At 38.5% G+C, this 27,984-nt stretch overlaps 4 protein-coding genes across 4 annotated transcripts; 2 read left to right on the top strand and 2 right to left on the bottom strand.

Moving 5' to 3' along the window:
* Positions 1–7,560: 7,560 nt before the first annotated feature.
* LOC112226095 (hemoglobin subunit alpha-4) lies at positions 7,561–8,484 on the bottom strand. The gene is made up of 3 exons (XM_024390328.2): positions 8,320–8,484; positions 7,917–8,124; positions 7,561–7,828 (listed from the first exon to the last, which is right to left on the bottom strand). Exons 1-3 carry the CDS (start codon positions 8,412–8,414, stop codon positions 7,700–7,702), a joined length of 432 nt encoding a protein of 143 aa, XP_024246096.1. The 5' UTR covers positions 8,415–8,484; the 3' UTR covers positions 7,561–7,699.
* A 1,825-nt stretch (positions 8,485–10,309) lies between these two features.
* On the top strand, positions 10,310–11,243 carry LOC112226089 (hemoglobin subunit beta). The gene is made up of 3 exons (XM_024390321.2): positions 10,310–10,474; positions 10,651–10,873; positions 10,994–11,243. The coding sequence occupies exons 1-3, from the start codon at positions 10,383–10,385 to the stop codon at positions 11,123–11,125; spliced, it is 447 nt and encodes a 148-aa protein (XP_024246089.1). The 5' UTR covers positions 10,310–10,382; the 3' UTR covers positions 11,126–11,243.
* A 2,470-nt stretch (positions 11,244–13,713) lies between these two features.
* LOC112226096 (hemoglobin subunit alpha) lies at positions 13,714–14,595 on the bottom strand. Its single transcript, XM_024390329.2, has 3 exons — positions 14,435–14,595; positions 14,011–14,218; positions 13,714–13,901 (listed from the first exon to the last, which is right to left on the bottom strand). The coding sequence occupies exons 1-3, from the start codon at positions 14,527–14,529 to the stop codon at positions 13,773–13,775; spliced, it is 432 nt and encodes a 143-aa protein (XP_024246097.1). The 5' UTR covers positions 14,530–14,595; the 3' UTR covers positions 13,714–13,772.
* Positions 14,596–15,616: 1,021 nt separating this feature from the next.
* Positions 15,617–16,526, top strand: LOC112226092 (hemoglobin subunit beta-1-like). Its single transcript, XM_042307293.1, has 3 exons — positions 15,617–15,777; positions 15,991–16,213; positions 16,331–16,526. Exons 1-3 carry the CDS (start codon positions 15,686–15,688, stop codon positions 16,457–16,459), a joined length of 444 nt encoding a protein of 147 aa, XP_042163227.1. The 5' UTR covers positions 15,617–15,685; the 3' UTR covers positions 16,460–16,526.
* The last annotated feature ends 11,458 nt before the right edge of the window (positions 16,527–27,984 follow it).

The following is a 27,984-nucleotide window of genomic DNA, read 5'->3' as shown; positions in this document are numbered from 1 at the left end:
GCACCTCTATTGCCATGGTCCTCGGCACATCATATTCCTGATAAGCAACAATGATGAAAATTAATTCTCACTGCCTATTCAAAAAAAGCAGTTGTGGAATGATTTGACTTTCACCTTCATTACATATTTTCCGCGGACAACTAGCCTAGAGACCAAGCAGATGGATGGTCTGCCTCTATGTGTTAAACATGTTGCATGCCAATATTACTCAGGGGTAGGCCTATATCCAACATATTTAATGCAGGTAAAGTGATATATGTAATAGCATTATATATATATATATATATAGATGTATGTATGTGTGTGTAAGGTATGTTGATATACACGTAGGCCTGTGTATTATAATATATAGCGTGAGCAAGGGTTGCACCTATTCCTTTCAAAGGCTGCGCCTAGCCTATAGGCCTATAATAAACTTGGACATGAATTGCGAAGTTCAAGGTCAGTCGGTCTCAATGCAACATTCTCATAACTTTTGATGCTTATTTTCTCATTAATGAGACATTCACTAAGTACTAAAGTTGATCAGCCTAATCCACTGCTCATAACTAATATATCAACATTGTACTATATGTGCCTAGGCCTCAGGTCAAAAGTAGTGCACTTTCAAGGGAATAGGGTGGCATTTGGAAAGAAATGATCCAGTACCTTTATCCATTGAACTAACATTCTTCCAGTAGAAAGACAGAAGGAAACAAGTGACCTGTAAGTCTCAGATTTGCATTAATTTGTTCCAAACATAATGTTGTAGCTTTAATATATTGGAAAAGGCCCAGGTAAAATGAAGAACTGTGTATGTTAACCTGTGCGCCTTTTCTGATAGTGCGCCGGCGTTTTATTTCAGGACCACGGACAGCTACTGTCAGCTAGTGCGGCAGAAATGCAAGGCATGCCGTGTCGAGTTCAGAACCACTGCAGCTGAGACTGGAGAGCATCACTAACAACAGATATGAAGACCACAAGATGATTTTTGCCTACTGTAAACATTCACGATATGAATCTGTGATTTTCAACCATCTGACCTACTACTGTCTGATTCATATAGCCTGATTTTTAAATGTTTGTTCATTATTATATCAACAGATTGCTTCTGTATGGGGTGCTTTGACTGAAAGACCAACACGTTTGATCTGGAAAAAAAAGGACTATTAAACTTGCAAATGAACTCTCTTTAGTAAATATAATTGTATGTACTCCATAAGATAATCAGCTATGTGCATTGTGTTATAGAAATAGGCAGGCTAAAGGTAAAAAATGAACAGTGAAATTAAACCTATATATTTAATAACATAGTAAAATGAATCAATGCAAACATAAAATACAAAAATACAAAACTTCTGACTACTTTAATACATATATGAGTGAATTTATCACAATACTTTTGGTCCCCTTAAATGGGAGGCTATGTACAAAACGTACTGTAATTTCTAAACGGTTTACCAGAAAATACACTCAAAGTAAAGCTGATAGTCTGGACTTTAACCTCCTAGTCATTGTACAATTTCAAATACAAAGTGCTGGAGTACAGATCCAAAACAACAAAAAATGTGTCATTGTTGCAATACTTTAGTAGCTCACTTTATATGAAGAATAACTAAATGCATATTCTCATGAAACTGATTGAGATCAAATGGTTGGCATGCTGATGCTCCATGCTCCAACCATTTCTGATTGATAGTGATTCATGTGAAGGGAGAGTGAGGAATACATTTGTGCATAAAGTAGAAGTTAAACTGGAGAAACCTGGTCCTCGGCCTTGATCCAGTAATTGTCCCATTTCTTTCCACTGTAAGACAAGAAAAAAAAACATAAAAAGGAATTAAGTGTTTTTAAGCAGAAATAGAAAATGAATAATTCAATATATAATTGTGAGCAAGGGTTGCACCTATTCCTTTCAAAGGGTTTTATGACTTTTTGGTTGCACCTAATCTCACGTTGGTCAAGTGCCTTCTTCTCCTCTCAAATATAATATTTCAACTACATAAAGTACCTTGCAAAACTATTCATACCCCTTGGATTTCTTCACATTTTATTGTGTTGCAACGTTGGATTGACATTGATCTAATTTAGATTTTTTTTGTCAATAAGCAGCTCAAAATGGTGTACTCTAATGTCAAAGTGGAAGAAAATGCCTAAATTAGTTCACAAGTTAAATTTGGCTTAACAAATCACATAATATGTTATATGGACTCAATAGGAATTAACATTATTTTTGAATAGCTACCCATACCTCTGTACCCCATACATAGAACATCTGTAAGGCCCCTCAGTCAGGTATTGAATTTCAAGCACAGATTCAACTACAAAGACCAGGGAGCTTTTCGAAAGACTCATGAAGAAGGGTAGGGATTGGTAGATGGGTAACAATAACAAACCAGACATTGAATATCTCGTTAAGCATGATCAAGTTAATAATTATGGTGTGTATTATGTATTAAACCACCCAGACACATCAAAGATAGTCGTCCTTCTGAACTGAGCTGTAGGACATGAATGCAACTGCAGGGGTGTTACCATGAGGCCATTGCTGATTTTACAGTTACAGGCTGTCATGGTAAAAAAAAACTGAGGATGGATCAACATCATTGTATTAACGCCACAATAATGACTTTAATTACAGTGAAAAGAAGAATACATATTTACAGATTTTTAAAAAAATCTAATCATGCATCTTGTATGTAACAAGGCACTGAAGTTAATACTGAAAAAAACTGCAAAGGAATATACTTTTTGGCCTGAATGCAAATCCTGTTTTCCACCAGACACTGGGAGAGGAATTCACCTTTCAGCAGGACAATAACCCACAACACAATGACAAATCTACAGTGAATGTTCCTGAGTTGCCAAGTTAAAAGTTTGGACTTAAATCTGATTGGAAATATATTGCAAGACTTCTAAATTGTTGTCTAGTCATGATCCCAAACATAATGACAGAGCTTGAAGAATTTTGAAAAGAATAATGTACTAATTTTGCACAATCCTGGTGCGTTAAGCTCTAAAAGACTTACCCAGGAAGACACAGCTGTAATCACTGTCAAAGGAGTTTCCAAGGGGTATGATTACTTTAGCAAGGCACTGTAACGTCCAATACCAAGGTACAGCCAAAACCATATGTATTTGGAGAGTGAAGCTAAAATGTGAAATTTGGATCTATACTCCAGAATTTAGTATTTTAAATAAAAGGTTTCATGTAGTATAACTTTAATACGCTTTAAAACTTCTTACGGATCATTGGGGCACTACTGTCCCACCTGGCCAACATTTGGTGAAATTGCAGAGTGACAAATTCAAATTACAGAAATCATAATATTAAACATTCATCAAAATTCAAGTGTCATACATCAGTTAAAAGCTTAACTTCTTGTTAATCCAGCCGAGTTGTCAGATTTCAAAAAGGCTTTACAGCGAAAGCACACCATGCAATTATCTGCACACAAAAGCATTACATACAGTGCCTTGCGAAAGTATTCGCCCCCCTTGAACTTTGCGACCTTTTGCCACATTTCAGGCTTCAAACATAAAGATATAAAACTGTATTTTCTTGTGAAGAATCAACAACAAGTGGGACACAATCATGAAGTGGAACGACATTTATTGGATATTTCAAACTTTTTGAACAAATCAAAAACTGAAAAATTGGGCGTGCAAAATTATTCAGCCCCCTTAAGTTAATACTTTGTAGCGCCACCTTTTGCTGCGATTACAGCTGTAAGTCGCTTGGGGTATGTCTCTATCAGTCTTGCACATCGAGAGACTGAAATTTTTTCCCATTCCTCCTTGCAAAACAGCTCGAGCTCAGTGAGGTTGGATGGAGAGCATTTGTGAACAGCAGTTTTCAGTTCTTTCCATAGATTCTCGATTGGATTCAGGTCTGGACTTTGACTTGGCCATTCTAACACCTGGATATGTTTATTTTTGAACCATTCCATTGTAGATTTTGCTTTATGTTTTGGATCATTGTCTTGTTGGAAGACAAATCTCCGTCCCAGTCTCAGGTCTTTTGCAGACTCCATCAGGTTTTTTTCCAGAATGGACCTGTATTTGGCTCCATCCATCTTCCCATCAATTTTAACCATCTTCCCTGTCCCTGCTGATGAAAAGCAAGCCCAAACCATGATGCTGCCACCACCATGTTTGACAGTGGGGATGGTGTGTTCAGGGTGATGAGCTGTGTTGCTTTTACGCCAAGCATAACATTTTGCATTGTTGCCAAAAAGTTCAATTTTGGTTTCATCTGACCAGAGCACCTTCTTCCACATGTTTGGTGTGTCTCCCAGGTGGCTTGTGGCAAACTTTAAACGACACTTTTTATGGATATCTTTAAGAAATGGCTTTCTTCTTGCCACTCTTCCATAAAGGCCAGATTTGTGCAATATACGACTGATTGTTGTCCTATGGACAGAGTCTCCCACCTCAGCTGTAGATCTCTGCAGTTCATCCAGAGTGATCATGGGCCTCTTGGCTGCATCTCTGATCAGTCTTCTCCTTGTATGAGCTGAAAGTTTAGAGGGACGGCCAGGTCTTGGTAGATTTGCAGTCGTCTGATACTCCTTCCATTTCAATATTATCGCTTGCACAGTGCTCCTTGGGATGTTTAAAGCTTGGGAAATCTTTTTGTATCCAAATCCGGCTTTAAACTTCTTCACAACAGTATCTCGGACCTGCCTGGTGTGTTCCTTGTTCTTCATGATGCTCTCTGCGCTTTTAACGGACCTCTGAGACTATCACAGTGCAGGTGCATTTATACGGAGACCTGATTACACACAGGTGGATTGTATTTATCATCATTAGTCATTTAGGTCAACATTGGATCATTCAGAGATCCTCACTGAACTTCTGGAGAGAGTTTGCTGCACTGAAAGTAAAGGGGCTGAATAATTTTGCACGCCCAATTTTTCAGTTTTTGATTTGTTAAAAAAGTTTGAAATATCCAATAAATGTCGTTCCACTTCATGATTATGTCCCACTTGTTGTTGATTCTTCACAAAAAAATACAGTTTTATATCTTTATGTTTGAAGCCTGAAATGTGGCAAAAGGTCGCAAAGTTCAAGGGGGCCGAATACTTTCGCAAGGCACTGTATATTTTCCAACCAAGCAGATGCGTCACGAAAGTCAGAAATAGCGATAAAATAAATCACTTACCTTTGAAGATTTTCATCTGGTTGCAATCACAAGGATCCCAGCTACATAACAAATGGTCCTTTTGTTCGATAAAGTCCTTCTTTAGATCCCCAAAAAGTATGTTTCAATGGTGTGCTAGACTCAGTAATCCACCGGTTTCCCTCGTTCAAAATACATACAAATGAATCCCGTAAGTTACCAATAAACTTGTTTAAAACATATCAAACAATGTTCCTAATCAATCCTCAGGTAGGCTATTATGTAAATAAATTATCAAATTTAAGACGGAAAATCCTGGAGACCATTACCGGAGATAAATAACGAAGTACGCACATTCACCGGAATGCTCTACAAACACTACAGCCAAAATGGGAGCCACTTAGAAAAACTACAAATTTGAGCTAATTTTTCAAAAAACAAGCCTGAAATTCTTTCTAAAGACTGTTGACATCTAGTGGAAGCCATAGGAACTGCAATCTGGAGGACTTGCTTTTATATTCCCATTCACAGCCATTGTAATCAGAGGTGAGCTGAAAAAAAGAATTCTGGAAGGATTGTCCTCGGGTTTTCGCCTGCCATATCAGTTCTGTTATACATACAGACATCATTTAAAAATATATATATATTTACCCCTTTTTCTCCCCAATTTCGTGGTATCCAATTGTTTTAGTAGCTACCATCTTGTATCATTGCTACAACTCCTGTACGGGCTTGGGAGAGACGAAGGTTGAAAGTTGAAAGTCATGCGTCCTCTGATACACAACCCAACCAAGCCGCACTGCTTCTTTACCACAGCGCGCATCCAACCCAGAAGCCAGCCGCACCAATGTGTCGGAGGAAACACCATGCACCTGGCAACCTTGGTTAGCGCGCACTGCGCCGGCCCGCCACAGGACATCCCTACCGGCCAAGCCCTACCTAACCCGGACGACGCTAGGCCAACCTGTTTAACATGTAATACATGTATTATGAAGAAAATGTTGTAATTTAGAATCAACGAAATATGAAATGGGTTATGAAGAACATCGTGTACTGTTGCCTACACGAAGAAAATGGCCTTTCTGATTACAAGTGAACCACTATCCGAAAGTATCAAGCGAAATCAAGCACAGAAAACAACATTGGCATTAATGTCTTTTCTCAAAATGTCTGTTCAGCAAGTCTAAAACAGTACATACAACGACACATTTTAAAACATGGTTAAACAAAGACAACATTTTTGTATATTCATAACGTTGAATTAGCCATAAAGAAGAACAAAATTAAATATAGACTATCACGTCTATATGGTTGTTGCAATGGCTTGTGTGGAGCCTACTGTTTAAATTTGTGTCTTTTTGCACGAATTAAGAAGCACATAAATTCGTGTCTTTTCTCACGAATTAAGCCACACAAAAAACACACAAAAACGCACAAAAATGCACGAAATTTAAACGCACGAAATTTGCTGAAATGCATTATGTACATATGTGCACGAATTGAATGTGAGACTGTGTTGCTTGTTTTTATCGTGGAGAAATCGGATGGAACATCCAACAAAATCGTGTTCAATTTCCCATTTGCTCAAATAGATCCTAAATATGTACCGATTTCTCTGGGTTTACGCGTTTTCCAGTGTCTTGGTGGGAGTGTTGCTGTTTGTTTGCTAGCGAGTGTGGCCTTCTGTGAAAACCGTGTGTTAGGCTTGAATACGTTTTTAGCGTGTGTCGACATTCCAATAACGCCACTTTAGCGTGATGTTTCAAAATGTAAATGATCTTTATATTAAACTGTACTTCAAGTCAATATATTAAGACAAAAATGAAAGCGTATGCCGTTGAATTGCAATATTTGCATGCCGGTAGGAGCTCTCTAAAATGCTGCCATCTTTCTTGGCGGTCCTACATGCTCCTGTTGTTTTTTAATACATTTGCAAACATTTCTTAAAACCTGTTTTTGATTTCTCATTATGGGGTATTGTGTGTAGATTTATGAAGGAATAAACGATTTAATAAATGTTCAAATAAATATGTAACGTAACAAAATGTGGAAAATGTAAAGGGGTCTGAATTCTTTTCGAATGCACTGTAAATCACAAGACAGTGTGAGCAGTGGCTTCATGCACCGCAAAAATCTGAGGGGACACAGAGTAAGTGAGGGTGGCTGTGGGGTGGTCCCTAAATTGAATAATTTTGACAATCTTGCTTCTCTAACTTGATTGATAGCCTGAAATGGCTTATTGGTAGATAGTTATGAGTTTGGGAGATTGGGAACCCATCTGAGCTAGCTAAAGCCAACGTCATACCATTGCTAAATGGCTGGTAGCATTACAGAGAAAGTATTATTATTATTACGTTTTTTAAGAGGACAAATCTGAGGGGGTACATGCCCCTGTGCCCCCTATGGGTATGGCCCCACTGAATGTGAGACAACGAAAATGAAAAACAAACACCTCAGTATGCGTTTCATTTAGGTTTATTGTCAGTGTGTCAATATCGGAAGGACATTACGTTTAAGAAACATGGATGAACGTCTAATTCTGATGTAAAACTGTGAGAGCTTGAAGCTCGGATGACAGTTTAGCAGCTGAACTCCAGTTTAGCGGTACTTCTCCGCCAGGGCCAGAGCCAGTTGCTGCAGGAACTTGTCCACGGACAAATGGATCTCGGGGGTGAATTCGGCGGGGAAGTAGGCGGCAACGACCACAATCAGGTTGTGAGCCAGGATCTGCAAAGGAAAATGGAAATGGATTATTTCACCTTCACAGGTAAAAACTTAGATTTTTTGTGTCTTTTTTTGTGTCTTTTTCTCTTACCTTGAAGTTGGTGGGGTCCACCCTCAGCTTGGTGGCGTGCAGTTCACTGAGCTTGGTCAAGAAACCAAAAAGGTCGTCCAAGTTGCCAACACATTCATCGATCTGATTCATGATGGTGATGCCGTGCTTCTTCACTGGAGCGGAACCGGGGGCCACCGAAGCCCAGTGGGAGAAGTAGGCCTTGGTCTGGGGGTAGACGACGAGCATCCTGTCGTGGACATTAGAAATCAGGTGAGCCAAAAATCATTTAAAATAAAAATTCACACGGTCGGGGATCCCGTCCATATTTTTGCTGAGATAGGCAAAGCTTTCATATCTTCCATATAATTGACTGAGGAGTTGTGTTAATAATATGAATACATGTACCTAGTCTATAATTGATCATACATCGTTATGTAATTACCTGGAAAGAGCCTGGTCTCCAATCTCATCGGATTTAGGGAGGATCTTGCCCCAGATGGCCTTCACGTTAGCTTTGTCCTTGGCTGAGAGACTCATAGCTGCGTCTTGTCCGTTTATCCACTTAGATGAAGATGCTGAGAAAAGAAGCGTGTGAGCGTAGACTTCTCAGAGGCTGTTTTTATTGAGGCATGAAAGAAGGCACACCCCGATGTAATCTCGGCTCCGCCTCTCATTGGGCATTTTTCCAAGACATGATTCATGTTTTTTTTGTATATGTTATGGAACTGAGCCAATTCGTGTAATGCCCCAAATATGACAATTGCACAAAATCGATTTCGTTTGTAAAAATGCTGTCATAACATTGCATGTATTTATTTAATATAGATTGAATAACAAAGTGTTTTTGAAACACTTAATATATCAATATTTTCTTTACAGTTAAGGTTTAGTCGTACGGTCTAATATTGCCTATACTCATTGGTGAGTTTAGGCTATGTGATTCTGTACACAAGGCAATGTTGGGGAGTAGTGGACTGCATGTAGTTCAACGAGTAAGGAAACTACATTTCGTAGTAGCTTGGTGGGAGTTGAACTACATTGAAATCTAGTTAGGGTTTTCAGTAGTTAACTACTCCCCCCCATGTAGCAGCTAACTACCGGAATTACACACTATTTTTTTGCTAAATAAAATAAAATCTGGATGAAATATGCAATCATTTACTTTTGGGGGGCATTAGACCTGCCTAATTCTGACTTGGAACATCGTTTTTGTGTTAATAGGCTAAAAAACACACTGTCAACCTTTTACCCCAAAGTTCTCTGACAATTTTTACTCTATTACATTTCAGATTTACATATGATCTTTTTTTTTTACGAAGTTGTTTGGCTAGTGAACTTCTTTGCCATAGTAACTTTATATTTTTCTTAGGGGTAGCTTTAGTGTAGCTTAATTTCTTCCAGTGTAAAATAATTGCTAACTTGGTCAATTATATTTCAGAGTAGCTTCCCCAACACTGACAAATATTTGCAACGTGATTGGATTGGCAACTAGCAACCAAATCAAGACGTGTTGGCTTATATCCAATTTGGCCGTTGTAGTCAATATTCACAGTTAATATGAGACATATTATAGACCTGATAATCGGAACGGTTTTGCTTTGGTTGCAAAGCGTAGCCTAGGCCTATCATTAAACATTGTAACAATATATAGGCTACGTGCATTGTATTTCAGTGGAGTTAAACAAAAAGCTGTAGTTTCATTGAATGAAATAGGCCAATATCCACATTGAGTAGTGTCCAGTTAGAACGTATCAATTCCCCGGATGAAAGCCTATAAAACGACTTGTCACCAACTGACATTTAGAATAATCATTCAAAAAGACCAGATATATGGAACTTTCAAATGGGTGGGGCCGTCTGAATATGAAGATAAAACACGTTTTGAGTCATGCTCTTTTTTTTAATAGTTTACTCCCAATCTAGGCTTAAAAAAAAGACACCCTAAATAAACACTTACATCAATAATTAGAATTTTATAACGATAATATTGCAATTCAATGTGAATATTACAACGATAAATTAAAAGAGAATGTTGTGCTAAATAAGGTTCTATCCTGAGAGAATTGGCATTACAGTTTCCGAACCTACATTGGTTTGAGTGGTGTCAGATATTATTTTGAACTTAACAATATGAATTGGCATATTTTAGTATGCAGTATGTAGAGAACATTGAACAGAACAAGGCTATGTCAATAACTACATTTGGACAAAAATGCCGATGGAGGCTAATCATGACTTGTTTATTCCATCCATAATCATTTGAATTTGGCAACGCCTAAATGACCAAGCATTATCTTTAAAGGTGGGATGAAGTTGGCTCAATGCCGATATGTGCCACACTCGATGACCTTGCCCCCTCCAGATATTTATCCAATCATTTTCTGTGTTCTGTTCAGGGCGGAGATACTGAACATCAATAAATTGGACGTCGCAAGAGACAAAAAGCTCAGGAGTCCCTTGTAACATTTTGCAAGTACCAACGGAAATCAACAAACAAACGTCAACATGGTCGACTGGACAGATGCTGAGCGCAGTGCCATCGTCGGCCTGTGGGGAAAGATCAGCGTGGATGAGATCGGACCCCAGGCCCTGGCCAGGTACATTCTTATAATATTTATGTAGATATCATTAAATAATAACACGATAATAGTCTACCTAGAATATTTAGCACTAAGTGCGTAGTAGGAAATCGCGGTGTTCACCTTTGGTGCGATACAGACCATATTGATTGTGAAGTATAATTTTAATGGCAGCCTGTTTTATTTATTTGTAGACTTCTGATCGTGTCTCCATGGACTCAGAGGCACTTCAGCACCTTCGGCAACCTGTCCACACCCGCTGCCATCATGGGTAACCCCGCCGTGGCCAAGCACGGAAAGACCGTGATGCACGGACTGGACAGAGCTGTGCAGAACCTGGATGACATCAAGAACACCTATGCTGCACTGAGTGTGATGCACTCCGAGAAACTGCACGTGGATCCCGACAACTTCAGGGTGAATATTGCAAACTGAAACAAAATACATAATTAATTAGTCTTATGAATTAAATAGCGTTATGAGCCGATGTAAAGCTTATTCCAATATTACATTCTCCATCTGGTTCCTTCTCCACAGCTCCTTGCCGACTGCATCACCGTGTGCGTGGCCGCCAAGCTCGGTCCCGTCGTTTTCAGTGCTGATATTCAGGAAGCCTTCCAGAAGTTCCTGGCTGTCGTTGTGTCCGCTCTTGGCAGACAGTATCACTAGAGCATCACTCGACAGCATCAATATGGAAGAGAGATGACACTCCAACTCCAGTCTGTTAGGCTGGAAGCTGTGCCATAGCTACACATATTGAAAATAATAAAATACACGTAAAAGCATGTATCTTTTTGAAGTATTGTTTTTTTATGGAAAACGCTCTCCTGCAATTGTACTGATGGCAAATGGGTTCTAGTTAGGCCTTCAGTGGATTCAAATAAGCGATGCCTAGCCTACACATTTTCAAGTTTGAAAAATAAATGATTTCTTAAAACTTGGACAGACGATCACATGTTTTACATTTAGCAGACGCTCTTATCCAGAGAGTCTGCTGAATTAGACCTTTCGGTTAACAACACTCTTAAGGCTACCTGCCGACCATTACATAATGTTTGCTACTTGTAATATGATAACTACAGTATATTTAAATATGTATTTTCTTTGTTTTAGATATTTAAATATGTATTTCCTTAGAATGACTGCAATCTACTGTCAACAAATGCTTTTACCATTTTTGGACCTAAAAACTAATTTGTCAATCTTTTTAGCAACATTTTAAACGTCATACCACAATCATGTGAAATTGTTTTCAACACATTAATTGAGTAGCATAACACAATCCGTTTAAAATATGATTTTGGAGCCTTGCCCTCGCCATCACTGGATTTATCCACAGCAATGTGACAGATCGCGCCGTCTTGCAAAACGAGGGCAACTGATGTCGAGCTTTATTCAAACAAATCTGATAAAATACAAAATAGAGCTGCAAGTATTATTGCGGCCTCCGGAGTGGCGCAGCGGTCTATTGCACAGCGCAGTGCTAGAGGCGAGGCGAAGGTCGAGAGCCATGCCAACTCGGATCTGTAGTATGGAAGTTGCAGCGATAGGACAAGACTGCTACTACCAATTGGATATAAAGGAATTGGAGGGTAAAAAAGGCCTATATATATTATTTATTGCATCAATTCACTGTCCATCAACTCCTGTCTGAACCCTATGTCACAGCCACTAACAACTAACAACCCATATGCCTGGAATCCTTACATCATAAAGCAACATGATATAGTGAGTGGTATCGTTGCTGTAGCACATTCAGAGATTGATTGATAGACAGTAATCTTAAATAATTCATAGATTTCAAACGAAAACCACTTTCTGTTTCTCATAGATGGACCAGATTAAAATGCGATGAAAGGCGAATTCCTAATTAGTTCAGGAAGAGTTCTGTGAGACATTCACAGCAATGGGGGAAGACATTCGGATCAAGAGAGACCTTTAGAAAATATGCACATTTTCTCTGACACTGTATATACAAATATGTATTTTACAGTTATAAGGAAGGTGAAATCTCATAGTTAGTCATTTTATAATTTGATTCTACTATATTTAGAAAGCATATAAGTAATTTGAAGTCTTATTCACACAGTTTTGTTGAATAGGAAATACATAATCTAAATATTTAATGTATTTATATTTGTATCATATTTGCACTGTGTACCTGAGCTTGTGTCCTCAAAAGTGACTACACCTCAGCAATTTACAACTATTTTTTACCAGAAAGTGGAGATTTTAACGTTTCTTGGAGTGCTGCATTACTATTGTTTATAGCCCTCTAATGATAAATAATTATTTTTGTGGATTATGTAGATTACATTTTAGATTACATTTAGTTACATTTAAACGTTTTTAAAATGTTTGCATTTGAAACACTATTCTAGAATATTCAGATTATGTATTACATATTATAATAAGGTGGTATTTATCCCAACAATGTGATTTGCATAAGTGAATGTTCAACCTTAACATGTGATAACTACACAACAGAACAGATTAACAAGAATGACATTAACTGTCATGGTGGATAAAAATAATTATCTGAAAGCCACATCCCTAAACTACATCTCCAATCTTCTGATCTGACCCACTGGGTAATTTAAGCAATAAGGCCCGAGGGGGTGTGGTATATGGCCAATATACAGTTGAAGTTCGACGTTTACATACACCTTAGCCAAATACATTTAAACTCAGTTTTCACAATTCGTGACGTTTAATCCTAGTAAAAATGCCCTGTTTTAGGTCAGATAGGATCCCCACTGTCACGCCCTGACCTTAGAGATCCCTATTATTCTCTAAGTTTGTTTAGGTCAGGGTGTGACTCGGGTGGGAAAGTCTGTTTTCTATTGCTTTGTTTTTGGCCGAGTGTGGTTCCCAATCAGAGGCAGCTGTCTATCGTTGTCTATGATTGTGGATCACATATAAGTTGTCATTTTTCCTTTTGAGGTTTGGTGGGATATTGTTTTCTGTTTAGTGTCTGTACCTGACAGAACTGTGCGCTTTCGTTTTCACTTTGGTTATTTTGTTTGAGTGTTTTTTGAAAATAAAATATCATGAACACTTTCCACGCTGCGCTTTGGTCCACTCCTTTCGACGAGAGACGTTACAACCACTTTATTTTTATCATGTCTTCATTCCTTTTTCATTCCATTTTTTTAAATGTGTGAATCTACTGTATTTAGTCTGCTGTATTGCTAACATTCAAATATGAGTTTGATGGTGAAATATGGCGGAATAAGGACACAAAAACAGAACATAACTTAATTCATTGCCCGTGTATTTTATTGTGATAACAACAGCGCAGGAACTGAACTACAATTTATCTGTATTTGTCAGCCAGGGCAGCGGACAAAGCTGCAAGGAATTTATCCACAGCAATGTGCACTTCGGGAGTGAAATCCCGAGGGAAGTGAATAGCCAGGGTCACAAGGATGTTGTGGGACAGAATCTGAAAAGTAGATTTTAAAAGTTAATATTGACGAATTAAGCCAGCAACAGACTTAGAGTTGAAGTCGAGAGTGATAAATATAAAGATAATAAGTTATCTGGGCGCCAACCTTGAAATTGCCAGGGTCAACGCGCAGCTTGAAGGCGTGCAAATCGCTGAGAGCACTCAGTCCTCCGACGAGGTCGTCGATCACTCCGACAGCATTACCAATTGCACCCATGATGGTGCTTCCATGCTTCTTGACTGGGTCAGATCCGGGGCTCAGGTCTGCCCAGTGGGAGAAGTAGGTCTTAGTCTGGGGGTAGGCGGTCAGCATCCTGCAAATGAGTTTGCATACCATTTTAGGCGTATTTAGATGCCTTAACTTTTAAGCATTATGCGTATCTTACTCTTATCATCGTCTGTCTACAATGTAATGCAAGTAGTTGACTTATTGTATGTTAAAATGCTTATTCGGGGTAGGCACATAGGCCGCTGTCAGCGGGTTAAACACAACCATTCTCATCATTCATTCATTCATTAAGAAGGCTTACCTTCCCAAAGCCTCAGCGCCGACGACATCTGCCTTTCCACTAACCTTGCCCCAGAAGGCCTTGACCACAGATTTGTCTTTTGCTGTCAGACTCATTTTGCTCCTTTTTGATTGACGTGTATTAGATCTACAATAATTTAACCTAACAAGATGACTGCCTATACAACTAGGTCCCTTTATATTACCATAGAGCGGCAGACACGCCCAGCTACTAAGGGACACTCCCCGTACACTGCAACCATCTTTGTCAAAATCCAAGAGTAAGAAACGTTATCTTGGCTTTTTTCAAATATTAAGTTAGCGTTTTTATATTTAGGCCCTCCCATAAGATGTCAGAGGGCTATGTTTGTAATAATATACATCATTAACGTTTTTCTGATTTTTTTTGCCTATGTTTTCGTCTTCTGACTTGTACTGTGAAACAATGTATGGAAATAAATTGTACCTGTCAACAATTTTACAATTTGTTTGATTGATAAGTATAATAATACATAATAATGACTATTTATTTCGTTGCATAAACGAAATATGTCTGTATAATCAATCATATATTTCCAATAGGCTAATTCTAAAGCTGCTTCTGGCAAAATATCAACATATTTCATTGCTAGCTAATTAGCTATTTAAAATTACGATGCACCTTAGTAAATTAAATTGTACAAATCAAAACCACCTTCAAGACCTGCATTCAATTGGAAAATATTTATTCAAGGTGACATATTTGACATTTGTTCGATATGATCCCCAATGAAAAGGTTGATTAGACTTCGAATGATGATCGGGAAAAAAGTCAGAAGTCACGCGAGGACATGGGTACACACCTATCTGCAAATAATACAGGACATTCCTGCTTATCATATGTAATGTCTTGAAATTAATCACTTAAAATGGGCGGAACGGTCTGAATCCCCCGATAAAAAAGGAAGGCATAATATTGTCGTAGATAAGGAACTGTAACCAAATTGTAGGCCGGAATTAGCTTGATTCTGTACAAACTAATAAAATAGTATTTACTGTTGTTTTTAACAGATAAATTATTGGATTTTGAAACTGAATTCTCAATAACATCAGGTATAAGAGCTGAAGCGCTCATTAAACACTTGGCCAATACGGATCTTTACCAGAGCCAATCACATGCGCCGCCTCCAGTGGGCGGAGAACACTCATAAATATAAGTTGCATGCAGCGTCTCCCTACATAATACATTAATTGTTCAATCTTGTTGCAAAACCGGAAAACAAACACTGACAACATGGCTGACTGGACAGACGCTGAGAAGAGCACCATCAGTGCTGTCTGGGGCAAAGTAGATATCAATGAGGTCGGACCACTGGCTCTGGGAAGGTAGGTTATGGCTTCAGCCTCATTCAAATATATCATCTAATATAGTTTATAGTGGAGATCATGAGTAATTATAACAATATTATACTTGTCCTGTTATCTTATTAATATTGAGTTGATATTAAGTTTGAATGGAGCATATTGGAGTATTAACTAGGCATATAATTTAAATACATTTGAAATAATTCACATATTTCGGTGTTTTTGCAATGACAGAGTCCTGATCGTCTACCCCTGGACTCAGCGTTATTTCGGCTCTTTCGGAGATGTGTCCACTGCCGCAGCAATCATGGGCAACCCCAAAGTTGCTGCTCACGGCAAGGTCGTGTGTGGAGCTCTGGATAAAGCTGTGAAGAACATGGGCAACATCTTGGCCACATACAAGTCACTGAGCGAGACCCACGCCAACAAACTCTTCGTCGACCCTGAAAATTTCAGGGTAGGCCTTTTGTTTTAGGCTACACGTATAACATTCAGAACAATACGTCTAATTACAAAGGTAAAACAAAAACGGCAGTCTTATTTAACATCTTCCTCCTTTGTCTTCTGTCCACAGGTGTTGGCTGACGTCCTCACAATTGTCATTGCCGCCAAATTCGGAGCCGCTTTCACTCCTGAAATCCAGGCAACCTGGCAGAAGTTCATGAAAGTGGTTGTCGCCGCAATGAGCAGTCGGTACTTCTAAATGTACCCCAGACAAGTGATTATGTTCTGACATCCCTGCCTGAGTGAAAATAAAGTCATCGAAACAAGCTGCTGTATTCATATTTGTACAAACAACATTAGGGTTAGGATTGGGGGGGGTCAATTTTTGGGGAAAGTTCCACCACAAAACCCATAACATCAATAATTAGGCAATATAGAGATGGGCATTGACCGATGGGGAACGGATGGTTTAGGGTCATGGACTATTGTGTTAATGAAGGGCGGCTGCACTGTAAACCCTTATTAGTCATCATTACTCTACAGTGTTGTGGAAACCCGCTGCACTAGGATTCTAGAGTACAGTTACTTAAAACGTTACAGCTGGCTTTACTCAAACTATAAGTGTTTCATGATCCCAAATGGGCCACAATTTAAAGTTGATTAAACAAAAGTTTTAGTAAGTAGAGAAATCTTTTAAGTACATTGTACTCAACATAGTTTGCTAATGAAGTAGATTAGTAGTGTAACACACACTTAATAATTTTTGTCCACTAATGGTAATTTCAGAGTTACCTAAACATAGTAGTTTGAGCTAGATCTACTAAATATTTGGAGTCTGGGCAAAATGTTGAAGTATATTTTTTTAAGTACAGAATACTTAAAAGATGTCTGTCCATTAACTTGCTTTTACTCCCTACAACAACTTTAGTTGTAAAGTTCTGTTTGTACTCAAAACATTAAAGCCATAACAACTTGTCACTTAACTTGGTTCTATCATGTCACTGTGAATTTAATTGTTTAAGTATCCAAACTGTGTAACTTTTGCACAACTTACTTACAATTCCAAGTAATATTACTATTTTATATGTTAATTTCACTTGATTAATAACTTAAATCATTCATGTATCACTGTAATTAATTACTTTAGTTACTCTATTATTTGGAGTGCATTCAACAAATACCGAATCAACATGTTCAAGTTTGCATGCAACTTTTGAGGAAATTAAACATAAGACAGTAAAAAAAATAATGCTATCACATTTTAGTCCTGTGTAACTTTATATTTTAAGTAACTCAAATAATTTGTGGAAACCAGCTGCACTTCAACATTTTAAGTCAAAAACTACTCTTAAAATCCAAGTTCTTTCTTTCAGTCAACTAGTCTAAAGCAAGTTAGCTTTACAACAGTTTATTTTATTTTATTTGAAACACTGCGGCTTCAGAAACACACATATCTAATTACATGAACGCACCAAACATGATTCATCTATTTTAGCATCCATCAATAGATGAATGCCATTTCTGTACAGCATGACTCATTTTAACAGAACTAGACTATGATAACAAACCTCCAAATTTCAATCAATTCAATATTGTGTAACACTGCAACATTCCCCATCAACTTAACTATTAAAACATAAGCACAGTATAATGACCCTTCTTTCTCTAATTAACACTTTCACTTGATGTGGTAGCTTCCATTCAATTAAAGTTGTGCTGGAGGTTTTAAAATTAAAATAATGAGGTAGTGATGTGCCGACATCAATTTCAGTCTAACAATTTGACTACATTCAACTGTTTAAAATGAAGATTAATGTTGACAATTTACATTTCTTCCTCCACGACAATTTTCACTCCATTATGTTTACAAAACAAAGTAATACTTGCAGATTATAAAATGTACTTATGCACGCAATGTTTCGGTCCTAAACCTTCATTTCTGACTAAGGCGTTACGCCGAATCTTTCAACTGAAATATAAACGTTCTAAATGCAAGTAGACAGTGTGTGCGAACGTTGTTTCCCCAACGTTCGTATATGTACGGGTCAACAACACTACACAGATATGCAAACGACCACTCCTTACAACTCCATGAAGATTCCCTATCCATTTTCATCCTCTGGGACCTCGGCCATTTTTCATATGATGACGTCAGCAACGTGAGATTTGTGGCCATTGCCTCTAAAGCTTCCGATATACAAGGATGTGTAAGGTAACTTCACAATGCCAATGTTCAGTTTTCCCAAACAGTAACACTTTCAATTAAACTCTACACTAACTGAAGTCAAGTTACTCTTGTATCTGTGTACATGTTAAGATTAAAGGCCAATAGTATTGCATGACTTTCTCATTTTTGTGATCGGTTTGACTAAAGGCACAGATCAAATCAAATGCAGGCAGACTTTTTAGTTGCCCACAAAACATTTAATCATCTTCAGTTGTTTTTAAACATTTTTTTTTTATCCCTAAATCTCTTTTCCTTATAGGATAAAGTAGCTATTTACAATTGTTTAGCGCCATAAATGTTTTTTGGTATTGGTACTTTGCAGTTGGTTTTTCAAAGCAAGTACCTTTGGCTTCATTCTGTCTCCATCCAAGTTTAACAACACTTTTTGTATAAACCCAAAAGTGTTATTCGTGCAATTCAGGTATCCATGTAGGAGTGAGTACATTAGGCTGTACAAACATACAAAATCAAAACAAATTTTATTTGGCACATACACATAGTTAGCAGATGTTAATGCGAGTGTATCGAAATGCTTGTGCTTCTAGTTCCGACAATGCAGTGATATCCAACGAGTAATCTAACCTAACAATTCCACAACTACTACTTAGTGTAACGGATGTGAAATGGCTAGCTAGTTAGCGGTGTTCGCGCTAAATAGCGTTTCAATCGGTGACGTCACTTGCTCTGAGACCTTGAGGTAGTAGTTCCCCTTGTTCTGCAAGGGCCGCGGCTTTTGTGGAGCGATGGGTAACGATACTTCGAGGGTGACTGTTGTTGATGTGTGCAGAACGTCCCTGGTTCGCGCCCGGGTACGGGCGAGTCGACGGTCTAAAGTCATACTGTTACATTTATACACACACAAGTGTAAAGGGATAAAGAATATGTACATAAAGATATAGGAATGAGTGATGGTACAGAACGGCATAGGCAAGATGCAGTAGTTGGTATAGAGTACAGTATATACAGATGAGATGAGTAATGTAGGGTATGTAAACATTATATTAAGTGGCTAGTGATACATTTTTACATCAATTCCCAATTTTACAAGTGCATCAGGCCAGCACTGGAAATCCTTAATAACCACGTTCTCAAGGACCACGGAGACTCTTCCTGGATGGAACAACCTCGCACACAGCAGCTACATCTCCATCATCATCAATGACTGAGATGATGGCTGCTGGGTCTTGGGATGTTCCCTCATGAGAAAGAACATGAAAATGTAATTATCATGTCACAATAAACTCTTATGAAGACACACAAGTAGTTTCTCCCCTCCTTTATTTTGGCTCAAAGAATATTTGAACAACCTCGCACACAAACAATCCACCATGCAAGTTATGAACATATTGCCTTACCTCTCTTATCCTACCTCATTTGCACATGCTGTATATATAGATTTTTCTACTGTACTATTGTTTGTATGTTTGTTTATTCCATGTGCAACTCTGTGTTGTTGTGTCAAACTGCTTTGCTTTATCTTGGCCAGGTCGCAGTTGCAAATGAAAACTTGTTCTCAACTGGCCTACCTGGTTAAATAAAGGTGAAATTAAATAAAACAATTAAAAAGTCATCCTCTTGGAGTATTGCTGGAAGACATCTGAGGACAACAGTTAATCTGTGTTCACATCACGTGGTTGCTACAGAGAAACATTACAAACATGAACTATAGATTTGTGTAAGGGTATCACTGATCTTAAAATGTAACATTTTTCAGTTTTAAAATCTAAATGGAATTGGACACCAGGAGCTTAAGGACCATGTCCTGGACACATTGAACGTGTAATGTAATTGAGCCATCATTTGGGGAATGTTGGCCTCCTGACAACATTTTGAGTTGGCCTCCATCCTCACCCTGTCACCGTTCAAATAGGTTTGGCCCTAACCAATTGGGGCATTACTACATTTAGCAATCTGTATTATTCTCACCGTTAGGCTTTGAGGTCCCTACATAATTCTGCCTACATCATGCCAGAGAGTAAGCATGTCTACCAGCTATACATCACACGCACTGACAGAGTACAATGTTATAGAGGGCCAGACTAGGATCAGCACACAAGTCATGGCAGAGGACAGTGCATCAGCACAATTTACTCTGTCTGATGGCAGACTATAGGGAGGACAAATTGTGTAAGGCATAAAAAATTGACAAAAGAGTAGAGGGCATGAGAAGATCTCACCAACCATTTTTGACACCCTTTCATTTCTTATGTGTCTGTATCCACATATGGCTGGTGTGTGTTGTGGGTGGAGACAAGAGGAGGCAAGGAAAATGACAAGGCATAAGAGGAGAATGAACGATAGGCAGGAAGAGAGACTGACTTAGACCTCACTAGCCACCCCTTTCCTAACTGTTCAATTTCCCTAGTTTCAAAATTATGTGTATGGTGTGTCTTAGAAGTTGGGCCTACTAACAGTGATATTCAGATGCACCAGTTAAGGTCCTTGTGTAATGTGATATTGTACCCCCTAGCCCAATTGTCCTTTGTATATTATTCATATATACTTGTGTTCCCACATGTGCTTCCTGTATTGATTTGTTGTTAATTAAAATTAAAATAAATAGCAGGAAGCAAGTAACGTTAGCTAAGAATTTTCAGGGTTCGCCTGCAGCTTCGCGATTACTTCCATTGTACTTGCTCATTTATGATTACGTTGCCACAGCTAGCAAACGACAATGCACAGGACCGGAGACGGTATTGTTCTAATGGTACGTAGAAAGCTAATTTGCTGTACTGCATGTTTGCATGTTTATATAAGCGAATGCGATATGCGAGGTTCAGGCTAGCTAGATACAGCTAACCTGCTTCCCCACAGTAAAGGTAGGTAGCTAGCTAGTTAAAGAAAAGTGTTTTGTGTGACCTATACTTTATGTATGCCGGTCTGTTGGATGGAATTGAAGGTTAAGTTTGTGCCCACCTCCAATGTGGTGGGACCATACTTTTTGTTGCGTGTGGCCACCGACATCACTCAAAACACCTTCACATTCACATATAATGAATATGCTTAATTCGAAAATATGCATATTAATTCCATTACTACTTATTAAATTACAGGCTTGACATCACTCATCTTAATGTAATTGTTATTATGTTCTCTCTGGTTTTGCATAAATTGATATGGTATCATCTCCCTTCAAACGTAGTAGAGTGATCTTGGTGGAATTGAAAGGACGATACTACCAGAATGTCCAGCCACTATTGACCAATTTATAATTTTACTGAGGCAGCAATTTGACATTCCTTACACCATTGACATTCAATTTCTAAACTCACAGTCTGATTCACAGTTTTTCAAGCTGACCTGCATTGATGATCTGCCAAACATGGGCACAATTAAGCTTTTGATATTGGAGGATGCCATGACTAGCTCTGGGGTGTCGTTGAGTAATCCACACGTAACTTCACAGCATCCAGGACAACCGAGTGACAACTTTGAGGTGCCAACCTTTTCACATGATCTTGAATTGATACTGAGAGAGTGAAATCAAGGGTATGTATGACCAATTTGGAAGACAACTGGTGTTAACCAGAAACCAAAGACAACCGATTTTGGATGGCGTGGCAAGAGCTATGTATTGAGTTATTGTTATTCAGTAAGAGCCTGGTAATGTATAATCGTATTAAGTACAGAAGACGTCTGTGTCTTTAAAATATGCAATGTACAGGTATGTGTAGCGTTTCATCACATAACTAATCAGAACCTGCAGCGATTGTTCTTTCTGCACTAGACCATCACACTGAACGCTTGCTGGCTTTATCCCGGGAGGTGCAGGGACAGATGGGGAGCTTTGGACTTTGGCTTTCTGCCATTCTGAAGATATATGATGAAATGGTTTGTTACATTATAATTGACATATTTGGTCAGTTTCATTGGTTCTGTGCGGGCACTCCCCCTATTGATTATTTTATTTAAAAAAATAAAGAAATGTCCAAACTCCACCTGCAGTGTACATAAAATTGGTTTGGGGTGAAATGGTAGTCAAAGGGGTGTTGTCTCGATTAGTGATTGAGCCTATGGATAGCCATATTGGTTTAAAATCACAGTGTCTATATGCTTTTCCAATTTGTCCTCTGCAAGTTGATTTATTAATATTCTGTCTGTGTCCTTTTAGCAATCAAGGGATGTGAATGTCAGGCGAACGGCTGCCCTTCATTGTCTTCCAGCACTACTTCGTGAAAGCGACTCAGAGGTGTTCAAAACCTGCAGGGTTCATTAATATACTTCAGGGGTTATTACAGAGTTTAAGACTGCTCCTTTTAATATTGATGTGCCTAGAAATCACAACACGTCTTCCGCATTGGTTGATCTGTACTTCACACTCTTCCGGTTGTCATACTATACTGTAGGGATGTGAGTCAAGAAATCCTGGTGTCCTCAGTGGTCCAGTCTGCATACTTGCTATCATCTCTGATGATGAAGATGCAGTCTCCCTTCAGCCACACCAAGTCTCCATCATCCTCAAAGATGGAGAGGTGATGCACAGTTTCCAATCCTGGCCAGATGCTTTTCTCGCTCTTTTTGGCCTGGTTTATGCTCTACATCTGGATTACCCAAAACCCATGTCCAGCTCATTTCTATTCATTCAGCAAGTGTTCCTTAACGTTGATTGTGAAAAGCTCAAATCAAGTTTTGGCCTTGAAAAATAAACTGTAACCTAATTACAGGTCAAATGTGCCTGTGGTAAGACAACAGATTTTTTTTCTTCAACCTTAGAAAAGAGAACTTGGTGATTGTTGGAACAAAAAAAAGTTGGTGTATGCTTTTTTATTGTTATTTCCTTTCATGTGGGTTCTCTTGAAATGTAACCAGAGGAACAAAAATTGACTGACAACTGTGAATCTCATGTGTTTGAAATGTTGTTGTGGTATTCTCCAATAATAAATCATATTAATTTCTACAGTCCAACATGAAATGTTGTTGTGGTTTTCTCCAATAATAAATAATATTCATTTGTACAGTTCAACATGACATTTACACCTGAACCTAAATGATCTACATGGAAGCACGCCGGGAGGGATTGGCTTGTGTGTTGTTGTCTTAGCAAGGAGGTAGGTCTAGTAAACTATGACTGCTTTTGTAGACAATGTAAAAAATACATTTAATGTGTACTTTTGAAGGAGTTACACAATAATACTTCAGCTATTATGTTTGTTCTGGGTTATATTGCCTAACCAACAAATATTCAAAATCATTATATGAATTATCAGACGTCAATACTCTTAATTAACTTGAAGTCATTACACGTTTACAAAGCTAAGCATGATGAACCGCTAAATGGGTTGGCTTTGAACTTTTCTCCCTGGTTTGCTTTGAGAGAACATGTAATCATGATAACCTCTACTTACAGTACTAATACTGAGCACATTCATAGAGCAGTCTATACAGTAATATACTCAGTCATCTGTCTGTGTTATAATATTGTGGTGTTGAGGGAGCTCACCGTCTCCAGGTACTACTTCAGGCAGTGTTAACAGCAGAGCTCCAACGATAATTGATTTTGGCATATTGTGTGGCATCTGCCTGTTCATTGCACAACATAAAATTGGTTTCCACAGCAGGGTTAAGGGACATACATACACTTATAATTCTAACAGCTTTTTTGTTAGCAGAGTATTTAATTGTCTTAAAATATAGTTCAATTTCTTTTTGTAAGGTAAGAACACGTGTTTTTTTGTTTGTAAAATCACATTTGTGAATATGAGTAACGTTAGCTAATGATCCTCTAGCCGCTGCATGGCATGACATATCTAGGCAGGGAATTTCGCCATGAAATTATATGTAAACAAAATTCAGTGAATATCGAAGTAAAAAAATCACTTAAATTGGGCTATTTTTGCTGCAAAGTCAGCTGGACGAAAACCTGTAAGTCATATTAGATAAATAGGTTGTAAGTTGCAGACACACAATATTTGACATTGAAGTCAATACAAAAAAGTTGCTCTAATTTCCACATCATACTTTTTTATTGAAAGTAATGTAATACTGGAAATGTTTTTGTACACACCCATTGCAATTTTTATGTTCACCTGACATGGACTTATAAATCAACAAAGTAGCTTATAATATTTGAGTGCTACATAAGTACTTACATTTAGCAAGGTGATAATACTTTTATTGTGAAGTCAGCTAAACAAATGTATGTAATTCAAGGTTGGCAATTAAAAGGTGCAAACACACAATATGTTTATCTGATTTGAACACAAAATTACAATGTTACAAATCATTTGAAATCATTCGAGTTCAATGTACTTAAAGTAAAACAAATGTTATGCTAACTTATAAAAAACAGGTTTTGTTACAATTGCGTTTAAGTTGCATCTACAAGCAAATAAATATTAAATGTGCAAGCTGTGTTTTGTTATATTCACTTATACAACTAAGCTACTGTCACTTAAAAATAATATGTTATAAATACTTAAGTGTGCACTTGTTTAGGTCAACTTAAAAATGTAAATTTCACATGACTTTTCATCAAATTGTGTCAAATCAAATCAAAGTTTATTTGTCAAGTGCGCTGAATACAACAGGTGTAGTAGACCTTACAGTGAAATGCTTACCTACAGGCTCTAAGTAATAGTGCAAAAAAGGTATTAGGTGAATAATAGGTAGGTAAAGAAATAAAACAGTAAAAAGACAGGCTATAAACAGTAGCGAGGCTATCGAAGTTGCGAGGCTACATACAGACACCGGTTAGTCAGGCTTATTGAGGTAGTATGTACATGAATGTATAGTTAAAGTGACTATGCATATTTGATAAACAGACAGTAGCACTTAAAGTGTTTGAGTGTGTGAAACGTTTGGAAATATTTAAGTTCAGTCTAATCAATATATTTGTGCTAGTAAAGCATAAGGATTTACAGTGTGACTGGCCGGAAGGTTGAAAGAGGAAACAATACATTTAAAAATCAATGAATGTATAATTATTGAGCAATTTATAAGTATAGGCTATATTAGGCTATATTAAGGTTTTTCTTTCATTATTTTAGGCTATCTGGCATTAGTGGGTGAAAGGCTCTGCACTGCCCCATGCAGCCTCCGCAGTCGTCAGTGTTTTCATACTTCTTGGTTTAGCAAAGCAGAGCTGTTGTGAAGGAAGTTGCCAAGGAAGTGAGTTTGTATTTTATACTGGACCTCCCGCCCCTACCTACAGTCAACCAATCATGTCAATGAGGAGCTATACGGCGCCCTCTGCATTGTGAGTCAAGAGAGAAGAAAATAGAGCGGTCCCGCGAGTGCACAGGCCAGTCAAGAGCGCAAATTAAATTTGAGAGCTAGCAAGTGTGACTTTAAGCGAGCAGAACCTCATCGTTGATCAAAAAGTAAAATGTCTTAAACCGTACATATAGAACTGTGAGCAAACGTGATTCAAACGTGCAAAAAAAGTATTTGAGCGCATTAAATTGTCCAACAGCAATAGTCATTCGCTTTCAATTTCTCAAATTGCTCTCTCAAGTTTTGGCACCTTTAAGTTTGGATTCCAGGATTGATGGGGGTGCGTGTTTACAGGCGGGTGCATGTCTATAAACCTTAAATTGGTCACTTTTCTGGAGTGATGGACGAACTAACAAATTCCTGGCCTTGGCCAGTCCAGTGTTGTGATTGGCTATTATGAACCGTCTGTTTTCCTGATAATTGGGCTACTTTGAAACGATGTCGCAGGTGAAAATGTATTGGTCGCGGGTGGCAGGTTTTTGGGCTACTTCTAAATTGCACCGCAGCCGCCATGGCATTTCATTAAAAAATATATATATTTCACTGTGACCTGCTGCTGACTATCAGGCAGTGAGCAGGCTGTTACTGAGTGTGTGAGTGAGTGAATGAATGGTGGAGACGAGGAGGGACAAAGGGGTGTGCGTGCGTTGAGAGCACTGGTTCAGAGAGTGCTGCACGGAGACAGAGTAGCAACTTTTTAATAGTTGTAGGTAACTGCGTTATACTGAACGCAACATGCAATCATTTCAAAGATTTTACTCAGTTACAGTTCATATAAGGAAATCAGTCAATTGAAATAAATGCATTAGGCCGTAATCTATGGATTTCACATGACTTGGCACAGGTGCACCAATGGAAGGGCCCACCCACTTGGCAGTCAGGCCCACCGACTGGGGAGCCAGGCCTAGCCAATCAGAATGCGTTTTCCACACAAAAGGGCTTTATTTCAGAAATACAGAAATACTCCTCAGCACCCCCCTCCACCCACTCTCAGACGATCACAGGTGAAGAAGACATATGTCTGGAATGGCGTGGTTATGTATCCACGTGACTTTAGTCGTCCCCTCGCCTACCCGGGCTCGAACCAGGGACCCTCTGCAGACAACAGTCACCCACGAAGCATCGTTTCCCATCGCTCCACAAAAGCCGCGGCCCTTGCGCACCACCGCTAACTAGCTAGCCATTTCACATCGGTTACAGTTACACATGGTCTGCTGTTGTGAGGCCGGTTGGATGTACTGCCAAATTCTCTAAAACGATGTTGGAGGCAGTTTATGGTAGAGAAATTAACATTCAGGTCTCAGACAACATCTCTGGTGGACATTCCTGTTGTCATCGTGTAAATTGCATGCTCCCTCAAAACATGAGACATCTGTGGCATTGTGTTGTGTGACAAAACTGCACATTTTAAAGTGGCCTTTTATTGTCCCCCAGCACAAGGTGGACCTGTGTAATGATCATGCTGTTTAATCAGCTTCTTGATATGCCACACCTGTCAGGTGGATGGATTATCTTGGCAAATGAGAAATGCTCACTAACAGGGAAATAAACAAATTTGTGCACAGCATCTGAGAGAAATACATTTTGGGGGGCAAATGGAACATTTCTGGGATTTTGTCATTTCAGCTCCTGAAACATAGGACCAACACTTTACATGTTGCGTTTATATTTGTGTTCAGTGTAGATGGTCATTATTGAGACACGCTAGAACTGATATAATGGCAACAAAGCAATGGGAAACGACTTTAGGCGCACTAGAGCTCTTTAGATAATTTCGCTCAGATTATTAAAAGTAAACTGGATTCTAATGTCGACTTTTATTATGGATAACAGTATCAAGCAAAGGGTTTTACTCATGCTGGGCGGCAGGTAGCCCAGTGCGTTGGGCCAGTAACTGAAAGGTTGCTAGATCGAATCCCTGAGCTGACAAGGTACAAATCTGTAGTTCTGCCCCTGAACAAGGCAGTTAAACCACTGTTCCCTGGTAGGCTGTCATTGTAAATAAGAATTTGTTCTTAACTGACTGTTGGAGCTAGGAACACAAGCAATTCGCTACATCTGCTAAATATGTGTATGTGACCGATTTGATTTGATGTTTAATTTGGGTCTCTAGGTGATAACGTTTAAGAACCCCTGCTCTATGCTTTCCAGTTGTATTAGACTCACATGATCATGCTGGCTCGCGAGGCTACAATACAGTTGCATTGCTACTGAATATGAAAAATAACAGTGATGATATTAACTGGTAAAATGCGAGTTTTTACAACAGGGTATTTGTTTTAGAATCGACCGAATCACTGTAATCTCCCACCTCACTAGCGGAACTATTTTTACGGTCTACATCA

This window comes from Oncorhynchus tshawytscha, linkage group LG27 (genome assembly GCF_018296145.1).
Source record: "Oncorhynchus tshawytscha isolate Ot180627B linkage group LG27, Otsh_v2.0, whole genome shotgun sequence".
In the NCBI taxonomy this organism is placed as follows: Eukaryota; Metazoa; Chordata; class Actinopteri; order Salmoniformes; family Salmonidae; genus Oncorhynchus; species Oncorhynchus tshawytscha.
This window is presented reverse-complemented; position numbering and strand designations above follow the sequence as displayed.